The 13,202-nt window shown below is 51.3% G+C and overlaps 1 protein-coding gene across 1 annotated transcript in view; it reads right to left on the bottom strand.

The window, feature by feature from the left end:
• FOXK1 (forkhead box K1) overlaps window positions 1-13,202 on the bottom strand; it is a 62,957-nt gene that overhangs the window by 49,197 nt on the left and 558 nt on the right. The window contains exon 2 of the mRNA XM_027125499.1: window positions 12,830-13,191. Within this exon, the coding sequence (XP_026981300.1) occupies window positions 12,830-13,191 (362 nt within the window). The remainder of the gene's footprint in view (window positions 1-12,829; window positions 13,192-13,202) is intronic.

Below are 13,202 nucleotides of genomic sequence, written 5' to 3'. Positions count from 1 at the left end.
CCATTTGCTCTGAACCAGCTTGTAAGCTCTCCTGGTCAGGCTAGAAATGAGAAAGGAGCCCATCATCATGGTATTTATTTAGCAACACCTGGAGGCTACAGACAACTGAACAAGACGACAAGAGCCAATGGGGTACGAACAGTGGAAGAAAGAGACAAAAATAATCCTTATGCGCAGATGAAGATCATGACCTAGAAAACACATCTGAAAAGCGAACTTAAAAACTGTTACTAGAAATGGTAACTGTGGCTGTTTACGAAATTAACATTTTATTCCAGTACCGCAAAAATTACTTATTAATTACAAGGAGAAAAACAGTTAACTGTTTGGTGGAGTAGCCTGACAACACCTAAACCAAGTGACCACATGACCCCATCGAGAAGGCCCCATGTGCCTGGGTGACACCCCCCAAAGGGACACACGACCCCTTCCTAGCATTTCAGCCAAAGATGCTTCACCAGAACCTGATCAGGATGTTATCAAATTAGACAAACCTAAATTGCAAGACATCCAATAAGATAACTCCCGGGGACACGAGCGGGGCTGAGGGGATGGGCACTTGAGCGCAGCCTCCAGCCTGGATCCGGCCTGGACGGCGCAGGAAACCACGAAGGAGGCCGCCAGACAACTGGCAGAAGTGGCATCTGGGCTGAGGATGTGATCAAGCGTCACAGTTACTGTGACGTTTCCTGAACTCACTGCCAGGACGGCGGTTATGGAAGCATCCTTGTTCTGAGGAAATACATACTGTAGTACGAAGGCAAAAGAGGCCCCTCTTTCCTACCCGTGAGCGCCGACCCTTTAGAAAATAACGAGGGAAAAAAGATCCAGCATATTAACCATCCCCTAAAGAAATATATAAAATGCCCAGGCTTCAGCGTAACAAGAAACATGGGGGCTCTGCGTAAAGGGAACCAGGCACACAAAGGTGCTGGCTGTGGCGCTGGTGGCCGTGTACGGTGAACAGCGCGCTGTGCAAGCCGCCTTAGGCTCTTGTGCCCTGTGGCAGCCGGTCCATGAGTGGGTGCGGCCGTGCACCGAGAAGACTTGACCAACGGGAGCCTGCGGGGTTTGGCTACAACGGAGCGGCTCCAGTCTCCTCGGGGCCAGCCCAAGCCCATCACACGCCCCCGCACAACCTCCCGGCAGGCCTGGTGTAGACACCACTGCCGCCAGAGGCTGAGCTAACCAGGGGGTGGGGACGAGCGGACATGACACCGGACAGTGCCAGCCTGGTTCCTGGCATCGGCACCACTGATCAGAAACCCCTGTTTTGTACTCTCCATGAGCAAGCTGTTGGAATGGACCCTTCCAGCTGCCTGCAGGCCACACAAGGTCAGGTACATGGGTAAAGGCTCAGCTGACGCTTAGCGCCTCCCAAGGGCCAGGTGTGTGCTGGCCCTGCGGACGCAGTGCCACCCTCACGGAACCTCCAGCTCCCCGAGCAGGACAGACACGGACCAGCGCTCTCACGGTACAGCGGCTGACGCCGGGAAGCCCCGAGGGCTTGACGCGCGGGCCCCACGCGGGCACACGGGGCAGCACCACCCGGTCCGAGCAGGCGTCCACGTGGACACGCGACAGGCACACGTCCGCCCGCGAAGGAATTAAAAGTCTGCAAGGACAGAAACGTAAGCACTAGCGTTGAGGAGTTGGACTCGCAGGGGATCCATCCGTAACCAACACGTACCGTAAACCCAGGGCTATGAAGGGCCAGGGAGAGGGTTTTTTTTAATTTCCCTCAAAGCTGCAAATCTGTCTCCATCTTTACCTGCCATTCACAGGGGTCGTGTCTAAGACCCTCTCACTTTCTTCCTCTAGCGTCAAGAACAAGGGCAACAAAGGGAAAAACGGAACCGTCCATCCAGACTGGGTGCAGACAGGGAAGGGGACCCCTCTGCGGAAGGGCTGCCTGCCCCGCACACAACCTGACCCCACGGCCTGGACCAGGCCTTCCCATCCCTGCACCTCGAAGCGCACGGCGGAAAGCAAGACTTGTGCCTCGGAGGCGAGCGGGTAAACTGAGGCAGCAGCCACACCCCTGGGCCTGGGCACCCATGGACCTACCACGTCCCCAAGAGCACCCGGAGGCCACGGCACATGCAGGCAGTTTAACTTAAATTAACTGAAAAATGAAATAAAAATTAAAATTCAGGGACTTCCCAGGTGGTCCAGTGGTTAAGACTCGGCGCTTCCACTGTCGGGGGCACAGGTTTGATCCCTGGTCGGGGAACTAAGATCCCATACGCCGCGCGATGCAGCCCAAAAAAAAAAATTAAAAAAAATTAAAATTCTTTGGTCACATTCGCCACATTTCAAGTGTCAACAGCCACGCAGGACCCGGGCTGCCCTGCTGGCCGCTTCTATCATTGCAGGCCGTTCCAGACTCCAGGAGATCCCGGCCAACCAAGGGTGGGCAGGCCTGGAAAACCTGCTCACGTCGCAACGCCAGAGAAAAACAGAATTGCTGAGAAAGTTGAACAATCAGTCGAGTCACGCTGCAGGCCAGGAGCTAACAGGGCAGCAAGCGCTCCTGGTCAACATGGAATCAATCAAAGAGCTGGGCACTCTGAAGGGAAGGTGCTTTCCTCCGGCTGCGATGAGTCACTGTTCCCTGCGTCGGGGACGTAACTGCCAAGCAGACCAGATATTTACATCCCCACGGGTGGAGGTGGAGGAGAGCACAAACTTCTGCTGTGCGATCTTCCTTTTCATGTCGCCCCGACGGCTCCAGCCTGTCTGCTCTGTCATCTGCTTTGTCATTAGTATCATCGGATTTCATTCTAACATCCTTTCAAAATCAGCTCCAAAAAGTTACTAAATTTACAAATTATTTTTCACTGAGGAAAGTTCCAGCCAAGACTTCCTGGTAACACGTAGGAGGCTCCTTAATTTCCTCAGTAAACTGTATCCAAACCACACTCGGGAGGGAGGATTTCTGGGCAGGCTTTCTACAGACAACAGCCCGGCCCCAGGAACGTGCGTTCATCTGCGGGGACTCATGCCCAGCTCCCGAGGCTGGTCTCCCCGCAGCTCACCCCGAAACCCAGCGTTGCGGGTTGCCCAGCAAAGGTACACCCGCCACATCAGGTCAGCACCACCCACCTTACATGACGATTGGCACAAAATCCCAACTGAAAGATATACAATCACTTTTTGAATCCTATAGCTGCTCCCCAACCAAACACAATCTGTGAAACAGAGCAATGCAAGTGGGGGGCGGCAAGGGAGGCATCCCAGCACATTTGATATTACAACCGTCCGCCTGGAAAACAACAAGCCCCGCTGGTTTTCATGATACAAGTCACAAAAGGCAAAGCTTTTTCAGCATAGACGAAAAATGTGTTTTATCCTATGTGTGATACTGAGTCACTGGGAGGAAGGAAGAAAGAGAGAGAAAAAGACCGGATTGGGAAGGGGTAGAATGAGGTTTACCTTTATCAAAAGGGGGCTGAGTTTTTCACAAGTGTGCTCAGAAAGGTTACACAAAAAACCCCAAAAAAGGAATAATGTCCATAAAAGCCCGTTTTGTCACTGACATCCCTTGAGGGCTGAGTCACTCCATGTCCACCCGCTTCACTCTGTTTCCTGGTGGGTCCACACCCACGGCTGAAGGGAAAAAGCAGGGGTGTCATCCAGGAACCCCAGAGCACCCTGCTTGGCTGTGGGAAAATAACAGAAAGAACTGACAAGCTGGATAGTTCCACCTGAAATAAGAATTGATTGTAGATACAAAAAATACTAAACTTAAGCCAAATTATGCCACCAGATGCTAATAAAGGTCAATGACAAAGTTATGACTTCTTTATTTCTACAAAATGTACTGTCACTCAACTTTTAAAGCAAATTTAAAAAGCAAATTACATCAAAAAGCCTGAGCCTTTCATAGATTTCTATTTTCAAAACCATGAGTTGTGGGACTTCCCTGGTGGCGCAGTGGTTAAGAATCCGTCTGCCAGTGCAGGGGACACAGGTTCAAGCTCTGTCGAGCCCTGGGAAGATCCCACATGCCGCGGAGCAGCTAAACCCAGGTGCCAAAACTACTGAGCCTGTGCTCTAGAGCCTGCGAGCCACAACTACTGAAGCCCGCGCGCCTACAGCCCGTGCTCTGCAACGAGAAGCCACTGCAATGAGAAGCCCGCGCACCACAACAAAGAGTAGCCCCCGCTCGCCGCAACTAGAGAAAGCCTGCACACAGCAACGAAGACCCAACACAGCCAAAAATAAACAAATAAATAAATACATTAAAAAAAAATGAGTTGTTGGGTTCAAGGGGATCAATTTAACTACCAATCGAAGATAAAACATTTGTGTAGTGAGATATATGGACATTAGATCTACATAATTCAATCAGTATTTTTCTCAATGACCAATGCAAGAGGTTACAAATTCACACATGGGTAAAAGATTTATTCAAAATGCAAGAGAAAGCAACGGATTTCACGGAGTTTCACCAAAACTCCACTGATGAGGTTTCAGATTCCATCCTGCAATTAACGTTTAAGAAACTACTACTGTCCAGTTCCGGACAGGCATCGAAGAGCATCCACAATTTCCTGAAAGGCTACTACCACACTCCTCCCTTTCCCAGCTACGTACTTCTGTAAGGCTGGATTGTCTTCATATACTTCACTGAAACAATGTATCACAACAGACCAAGAGCAGAGGCAGCTATAAAATTCAGCTGTCTTCTATCAAGGCAGACATGAAAGACATACCAAAAAATGAATACCCCTATCCTAACTTCTTTTGTTTGAAGTACAAAATAGACTGAGCTATTTTTTCATAAAAACTTATTTTTGAAATATGCTTATTATTGCTATTTTTGAATAGATTAATATAGAGAGTTTAATTTCTCAGTTCTAATTTCGAATGTGGTAAGTGTAACAGACAAATCCCACATAGACAAAAGCTCTCTGGGTTCCCCAGTGATGTGTGAGGGCCCCAAACCCTGAGAGTTGATGGACTAAGTAGAGGTACGGGATGCCCAGAGGCACCTTTGCCCAAAGGCAGCCGCGCACCTTGAAACGCAGGTGGCAGGTGAAGGGAAGGCCTGCAGAAGCGCTGGGACCTCTGCTAAGGGATGAACGCCAGCAGCCGTGGGCAGCAGGGTGGTCAGAGCTCAGCTCTACACACACACATCAGGGGAAACGAATGGTTAAACACGTCACGGATGACTAAGGGCAAAAGTTCCTTCTTAACCAAGTCATGGACAAACTGTCCAGCCTGAAAATCGTTCTCAGGAGAGAGAAGCCACCTTTCGCAAGCAGCTCAGGATTTAGCGCCGGAACCGTCAGGTCTAAGGGAGGCAAGCCCCGCGCTGGCTCACCCCCATCGCACCCAGGGAAAGAAAGCCTGTGATGTCCACCTCAGGGGTGCGGCCACAGCCCGTCACCACCAAACCAGCCGGGACGCCTAGAGCGCAGCCGCTCTGCAGAGCCCTGGACAACACCCAGCATGCCTCCCTGGCTTCCCTTTACACGGTCATGAAACACGTGCACACGGGCAGATTACATTTTCCTTTCTTTTTAGATCAACTGGCAACATCTTACCAGAAAACTAGAAACTCGTGAAAAGCGACAGCAGCAATGAAAATTAACTACAAAATCTCCTAACAAGTCACAATGCAAGGGCCTATTTTCCAGGAAATCAAAGTAAAAGCAAGTTATAAAATCCTCTCATTTTAATATGAAATCCCTTAAATATTCGTTAATTATGGAAACGAGGCATCACTGTAATTCCAGTTGTCATTAATTTAGCAAGTTTATCTCCTGACATTCACAAGATGCAAAAACAGCAAATAGTAAATTACCATATCTCCAAATCAAATGCTTTCATTTCAGCACATAATTTTAAACATCGCTGTGTCTTTTTCCAAAGTACTATGAACACCCTTAAAACTCTACTCAAGGGCTTCCCTGGTGGCGCAGTGGTTGAGAGTCCGCCTGCCGATGCAGGGGACACGGGTTCGTGCAACGGTCCGGGAAGATCCCATGTGCCGCGGAGCGGCTGGGCCCGTGAGCCATGGCCGCTGAGCCTGTGCGTTCGGAGGCTCTCCTGCGTACCGCAAAAAACAAAACAAAACAAAAAAAACTCTACTCAATACCCTTTTAGCACCTACCAATTCCATTCCTTCATCGATGACAAAGGCTTTAATAAGTTTATTATAAACTCAACACATACTACACGATAAATACCATCCTTCTCATAGACCGATTTTTTAAATACTATAGAAACTTGCTTATATGGGTGATAAGCCCAAAAAACTCAGTGTGAACTCAACACTAGAACATAGATTTAATGTACTAGTTCCCAATTTGCTACACTCCTATAAACCTTTTTTTTTTAATTAAAAAAATTCTTTTTTACTTTTTAATAGACCTTTATTGGAGTATAATTGCTTCACAATACTGTGTTAGTTTCTGTTGTGCAGCAAAGTGAACCAGCCATATGCACACACATGTCCCCAGATCCCCTCCCTCTGGAGCCTCCCTCCCTCCCATCCTCCCTATCCCACCCCTCTAGGTCATCGCAAAGCACCGAGCCGATCTCCCTGTGCTGTGCTGCTGCTTCCCACCAGCCAACTATTTTATATTCAGTAGTGTATATATGTCCATGCTACTCTCACTTCACCCCAGCTTCACCCTCCCACCCAGTGTCCTCACGTCTGTTCTCTATATCGACCTCTTTATTCCTGCCCTGCAACTAGGTTCATCAGTACCATTTTTTTTTTTTTAGATTCCATATATATGCGTTAGCATACAGTATTTGTTTTTCTCTTTCTGACTTACTTCTCTGTGTATGACAGATTCTAGGTCCATCCACCTCACTACAAATAACTCAATTTCATTTCTTTTTATGGCTGAGCAATACTCCATTGTATATATGTGCCACATCTTCTTTACCTATTCACCTGTCGATGGACGCTTAGGTTGCTTCCATGTCCTGGCTGTTGTAAATAGAGCTGCAATGAACACTGTGGTATATGACTCTTTTTTTTTTTTTCGGTACGCGGGCCTCTCACTGTTGTGGCTTCTCCCGTTGCGGAGCACAGGCTCAGCGGCCATGGCTCACAGGCCCAGCCGCTCCGCGGCATGTGGGATCTTCCCGGACCGGGGCACGAACCCGTGTCTCCTGCATTGGCAGGCGGACTCTCAGCCGCCGCGCCACCAGGGAAGCCCCCCATGACTCTTTTTGAGTTATGGTTTTCTCAGGGTATATGCCCAGTAGTGGGATTGCTGGTCCTGTGGTAGTTCTATTTTTAATTTTTTTAAGGAACCTCCATACTGCTCTCCATAGTGGCTTTATCAATTTACGTTCCCACCAACAGTGCAGAAGGGTTCCCTTTTCACCACACCCTTTCCAGCATTTATTGTTTGTAGATTTTTTGATAATGACCATTCTGACCGTTGTGAGGTGATATATCTCACTGTAGTTTTGACTTGCATTTCTCTAATGATTAGTGAGGTTGAGCACCTTTTCATGTGCGTCCTGGCCATCTGTATGTCTTCCTTGGTGAAATATAAACCTTTTTAAAGAAAGTCTTTAACAAGACACAGTCTAACTTTGAACAAATACACGTGACACACAGTAACCGCCAACTAGCAAGGAAAGCAGAAGACAGCTTTTACTTAGAGAAAATGCCACATTTCGCATTCTGACCACACCGTCCAGGTGCGGCCTAAGTCTACAGCTCCATTCCCGCCACGGCACGTTCCCCGCACCCCTGACCCCCCAGCTTCATTCCGCGTGGCTATCATCCCTCCAGCTTCCAGACGCACTGTCTCTTCTACCCCGTCGCTAGATCAGAACGTTCTTCCATCAGAAGGTCTTTCAGCTGAATCTCTTCCTCGCCAGTCCCCGGGCCAGCCTCCCGCAGGTCCTGCCGGGTCAGGCCTGAATGACCGGCTGGCTCCGTGGCCCTCCCAGCTCCGAGCAGGCCCACACATGCCACTGCCCCCTGGTCACCGCTCTCCTCTCCACGTGGAAACACAGCTGGCACGATCTCGGTCTCTACATCTTCAGCCACTGGCAACAGACTGATCTGATGCCCTCTCTTGCCCCAAGCGCACCCCCAGCTCAGCACACAGATACACTCCTGAACCAAGCACCCAGGAAGAAGGCTTAGGGTCACGGAAGGACCCCGTAGCGCCCAGCAGACTGGGGAGGCACAGTGAGGAGGGTGGGGGAGAAAACACTGCTGCTGTTTCTGGGACGCTGGGCCCTGAGGCATTCGGCAGACACCTGCTGTCTTCACTAAGTCTGGGGCATTTTCCAGTTAATTTCAATATAATCTCAATCTGAGAACTGTAAGATGGTTAGTAACAAATTCGATATTCTTCACATGACCAGTTGGAACAGCAATGAGAAACTATGTCCTGTATGTTTTCATGAGGCCTAAACAATTATTTATGTAGTAAAATGCCTTGGTGGTTACTGTTAATTACTTTTATTAACAGTGCGCGTGCGGAGGCCGTGATCCGTAACATCTGCCGTTCAAAACATGCCTTTCAGAGGGCAGAATGCGTCACCACGCTGAGGTACATGTGCTGGCAGCCAAAATGAGTGACAAGAGTGCAGGTGAGGGCTCCCCTGGTGGCGCAGTGGTTGAGAGTCCGCCTGCCGATGCAGGGGACACGGGTTCGTGCCCCGGTCCGGGAAGATCCCACATGCCGCGGAGCGGCTGGGCCCGTGAGCCATGGCCGCTGAGCCTGCGCGTCCGGAGCCTGTGCTCCGCAACGGGAGAGGCCACAACAGGGAGAGACCCGTGTACTGCAAAGAAAAAAAAAAAAAGGAGTGCAGGTGATAATAGATTTATGGATATAGGCAGTGCCCATCAAAAGCTGCCACGGGGACAAACAGACGGGCCTGCTTCCTGACAGACCGACGCACCACTGCCTGTGCGGCAGTTCCAGCAAAACACATCGAACCCGAGTCTGATCAAATCTCCACGTCCGACAACCTAATTTACAGGAACGACAGGGGAGAGGACGCAGTAAATGGACACCACGGGAATCCAATCTGTAAAAAGAGACCGTGGGAGGAGCTTCCCTGGTGGCGCAGTGGTTGAGAGTCTGCCTGCTAATGCAGGGGACACGGGTTCGAGCCCTGGTCTGGAAGGATCCCACATGCCATGGAGCAACTAGGCCCGTGAGCCACAACTACTGAGCCTGCGCGTCTGCAGCCTGTGCTCCGCAACAAGAGAGGCCGCGACAGTGAGAGGCCCGCGCATCGCGATGAAGAGTGGCCCCCGCTCGCCACAACTAGAGAAAGCCCTCGCACAGAAACGAAGACCCAACACAGCTAAAATAAGTAAATTAATTAATAAACTCCTACCCCCAACATCTTCTAAAAAAAAAAAAAAGTCCTGGTGTAGGTAATGGCCAAAAGAATTCAGAACACGTCAAATTAAAAAAAAAGAGACCGTGGGAAAGTGTAAGGGACAAATGACCCTGTTTCTTCATTGAGAAAAGAAAAAAAAAAGAGTGAGATGAAGCCTATAGATTGAGAGAGATGTGAGAGATATGCCAACCAATCATAGTGTCTGGACCTGATTTGGTTCCTGATTAAACAAACACACTGCAAGAAAAGAAAAAAACAAATTCATGAGATGGTAAGGGAAATCCACATTCATTGGAAGTTTGATGATAGTAAGAAATTGTTATCAATTTTCTAGGTGTGATAAGGACATTGTGGTTAGGTTTTAAAAAGGGAATCTTTACCTTTTACTGAAATATTTACAGATGGAGTGATAGGACATTTGTGATTTTCTTCCAAATACCTGGGGGTCGGGGGGGGGGGGGCAAAAATGAAAAAAGCTTGGCCACAACATGGTAGCTGTAGAGGCTGGGTGATGGGCACGTGGAACTCACTCCTCTGTTTTTATGCTTGAAACTTTCTGTAATAATTAGTGTTGGAAAGAAAAAAAAGAGCCATGCTCATCCCAGAAAATTTGGGACACAAAGAAAAGTAAAAAGAAGAAAAGAATCACATACATCTTACCACTCACAGAAACCACCACAAACAGAAGTCTAGTTTTTACTGTAATTATTCATGTAGTCCATGCTCATTTTATAACAGTATCAGGAAAAAAGGTTGGAAGAAAGAAAGGAAGAGCAAGTACAAGGCTGTGCATGGGTCTTTTTCCTGTAGTTCACAGATTACATCTAATTCAAACTCCAAATCTGCTGGTATCAAGACCTACAGTCACACACACGAACCATGTCCACCCGCAGGCCCAGGAAGGCCTGCTGACCAACCACCTCGGAAACCCACTAAGTTGGCGACACTGCTTCTCCTCCAGGGAAACTGCATATTCACTCATGGATTTTTCATTCAACAAACGTTAACTCCTCTGTGCGCACCTACTGCCAGCCAGCTCCTGTGCTGTGTCTCCACTTAAAGATAAAAAGTGCCCAGCCCAGCCCTGGGGAACGAGGGCCGGAGAATCGCACAGCAGGGGCTACGCCAGGACCTGCTGCACCTCCCTCTGCACGCACCCACAGTCATGGATCAAGGTCAGCTCTAAGTTGTGTCATGTGGAATTTTTTCCCTACCAGTAATTTCAAAATTATTTCATTTTAGTTTTGGAAAAACTTACTTGTAGTCACAAGTGTGGGTGGACTCTGGGGCTCCCCTCCACCTCCTGCTTCCCTGAGTCCGGGGTGGAAAGGGAGGGGCGGCCTGGGGAGCCGTGCCCTGGGGGCACTGGAGGGGGGCTGCGGCCTCACAGGGCAGGAAAGGGTGAAACGCTACAACACGAGGAAGAGCTCCAAGTCTCAGGCGGCTGTAGCCACAAAATGCACACAACAAAATTCCAACACGGATGAGAGCTCTGAATTTATGGTGGAGAAATTCGCAACTTCAAAGACTCGTGGCAAAACTGTGCACCGACGCCTGAGAGGAAACAGACAATAACTGCTACCGTTCTTTGAAAGTCAGCACTGAATTTCCCATTTCGAGGTGACAAGAGCGTACACGTCCAACTTCCTTCCTCTGAATTCATTAGCATTTCTTGATTACTCTCCACGTGGTGGGCCAAAGCACCCTGATCTAATTCTAAAAAGCAGCTTCCAACAGCCTGTCCTACAGATGCTACCACCTACAGGCTTAGTTTTCTCAAATAAAAAGAACATAAACCCACTCGGACTGCTAACATGTTTGTCCACGGGCTTTGACGGTTTCAGAAGCAAACTGCCCTCTGCCGGGAGGGCAGACACGGACACCCACGTGGTGTTTCTCCGCCAGCACGTTTCTCCTGTTCCCGTAAATTCTCCAGCACCGCCTGCGCCGCTGTTGCTGAGAGCACCGCTGAACTTGAACCCAGCCAGCCGCGCACCGTGGGCAAAGCCCCAGCCAGAGGGCAGGGGACATCTGGGCTGCTGGCTACACGGGCTAGGAAGGCAGCATGAACACCAACCACGTTTCATAAACAAGGGACTCGGTACTCGCACGTGATCTGAGGACTCCTCGGGCTGAAATGTCCTACCCTTGAGTTAGAGAAAAGACTAGTGCATTCGAGACTCGGTAAGCTGGGGCCTCTTCGGGGCTGCACCCTCTCAACAGCGAGGCAGGGAACTGTGAAAACAAGGTTGCTGGACGGCTGCCCTTACAGAACCTGAATTATAAAAAGAGGCCTGAGCAGAACGGGCCTCTGAGAGCCACCAGGCAGGGCGGGGAAGGGCAGGGAGGGGAAGGCGCTGTTTACCTGTCACTTTCTCACCGTGAGGGACTGGACCCAGAATGCATTTAAGGGCCCAGAAATGGAGAGAGTGTGTAGGTCACAGAAAAGGCAGAACAGAGGAACAGCAACCATGGGATAAAACAACTCTGTCATTCACCAAGTCCTGATTTTACAGAAACACACACACACCTTTCACGTTTGGAAAACAAAGTCTGTATACGCCCCCCCCCCCCCCGAACACCAGTGAGTCATCGTTGATGCTGAAAAGTATTCAGTACAATACTTACAACCAAACGTGCCAATACCTTCGAAAGGGGAGATGGTTACAGAAACAGGCAATCACCCCGGCAAAAACTCCCTGGACCCAGGGTGCTTATAGAAGCGAGAGTAATTAGTCAGAGACAACTCTGGAACCCAAGCACGCTGAAGAAATATAAACACTGCTGAGGAGTTAGAAGCAACTACTACACAGAAAAAGAAAGTGCCCAAGGACCGCATGAGTAACCAAACAGGCTTTCTCCTGATCAAAAGATCTCCGGAAAGCAAGATCTCCTGGGGCAGAGCAGCTGCCCCGGGAACCGGAAGAGCCCGGGAACGCGAGGATGTCGCTAAAGCACCGTGGGGCATCCGTGGCCCGTCCCCAAGCGCGCCGGGTCCCCCTCTCCTTGCCCTGCCTCCCCGCCCGGCCTCTTCCCCTCCTGCCCAGGAACCCCAACTGTGCGGCGACCCCAGCCCTGCGTCCTCAGGTCCACTGAGGAGAGGGCACTTCCTGTCCCGACCCCAGCCCACTCTCCGGCCGTCCCCTCCCGGCCCAAGTTCACAGCTGGCCCCTACGGCCGGGGGCTCGGGCCTTCCGGGGGCACTGCCGCTGCCCCCAGGGACCCCGCACCTCCCGGAGCGACACCGCCTGACGCCAACCCTTCTCCTCCGGGGTGCGTTTGGCGCCGACCCGGGTCCAAACAGGGTGGCGAGGAGAGGGCGACCCTGGTGTCCAGCTTGGGGAGGGGCAAGGGCGACCCTCGGGGCCCGGTCCTCGGGGCTCCCGGGGCCGTCCCCGGGGGTCGGGTTGATCTCGGGCCCAGGCCCGGCGGGGGGCGGGGCGGGGGTGACCCGGGGCCCGGGCCGGGCGGGGGCCGCGGCACTCACTGTTTGGGCAGCTGCAGGGCGGGCGCGCCGCGACGCTGGAAGGCCCCGTCCACGAAGACGCCGTTCTTGCCGAGGCACCGCAGGTAGAAGTGCGGCTCCTGGAAGCTGAGCTGCAGGTGGCGTCGCGAGATGAAGCTGGACAGGCCCATGCTCAGGTCCACCGAGCCCTGCGACGAGTTGCGACCGATGGTGACGCTGGGCTGCCGCATGAGAAACTCGAACTCGCGGCCCTCCAGGCGCGCCAGCGCGGGCCCGGGGCTCCGGCGCACCGAGGCGGCCGCCGCGGCCACCAGGGCCTCGCCCGCCGCGCCCCCCGCGCCCCCGGCGATCGAGCCCGGCGGCGGCGGGGGCGGGGGCGGGGGCTGGGCGGGCG

The sequence above is a fragment of the Aethalodelphis obliquidens genome, unplaced genomic scaffold, assembly GCF_003676395.1.
Source record: "Aethalodelphis obliquidens isolate GAN/ISIS:26980383/991018 unplaced genomic scaffold, ASM367639v1 scaffold30, whole genome shotgun sequence".
NCBI classification, from domain to species: domain Eukaryota; kingdom Metazoa; phylum Chordata; class Mammalia; order Artiodactyla; family Delphinidae; genus Aethalodelphis; species Aethalodelphis obliquidens.
Note: the sequence above shows the minus strand (reverse complement) of the source record. Positions and strands in the feature narration are given on the sequence as shown.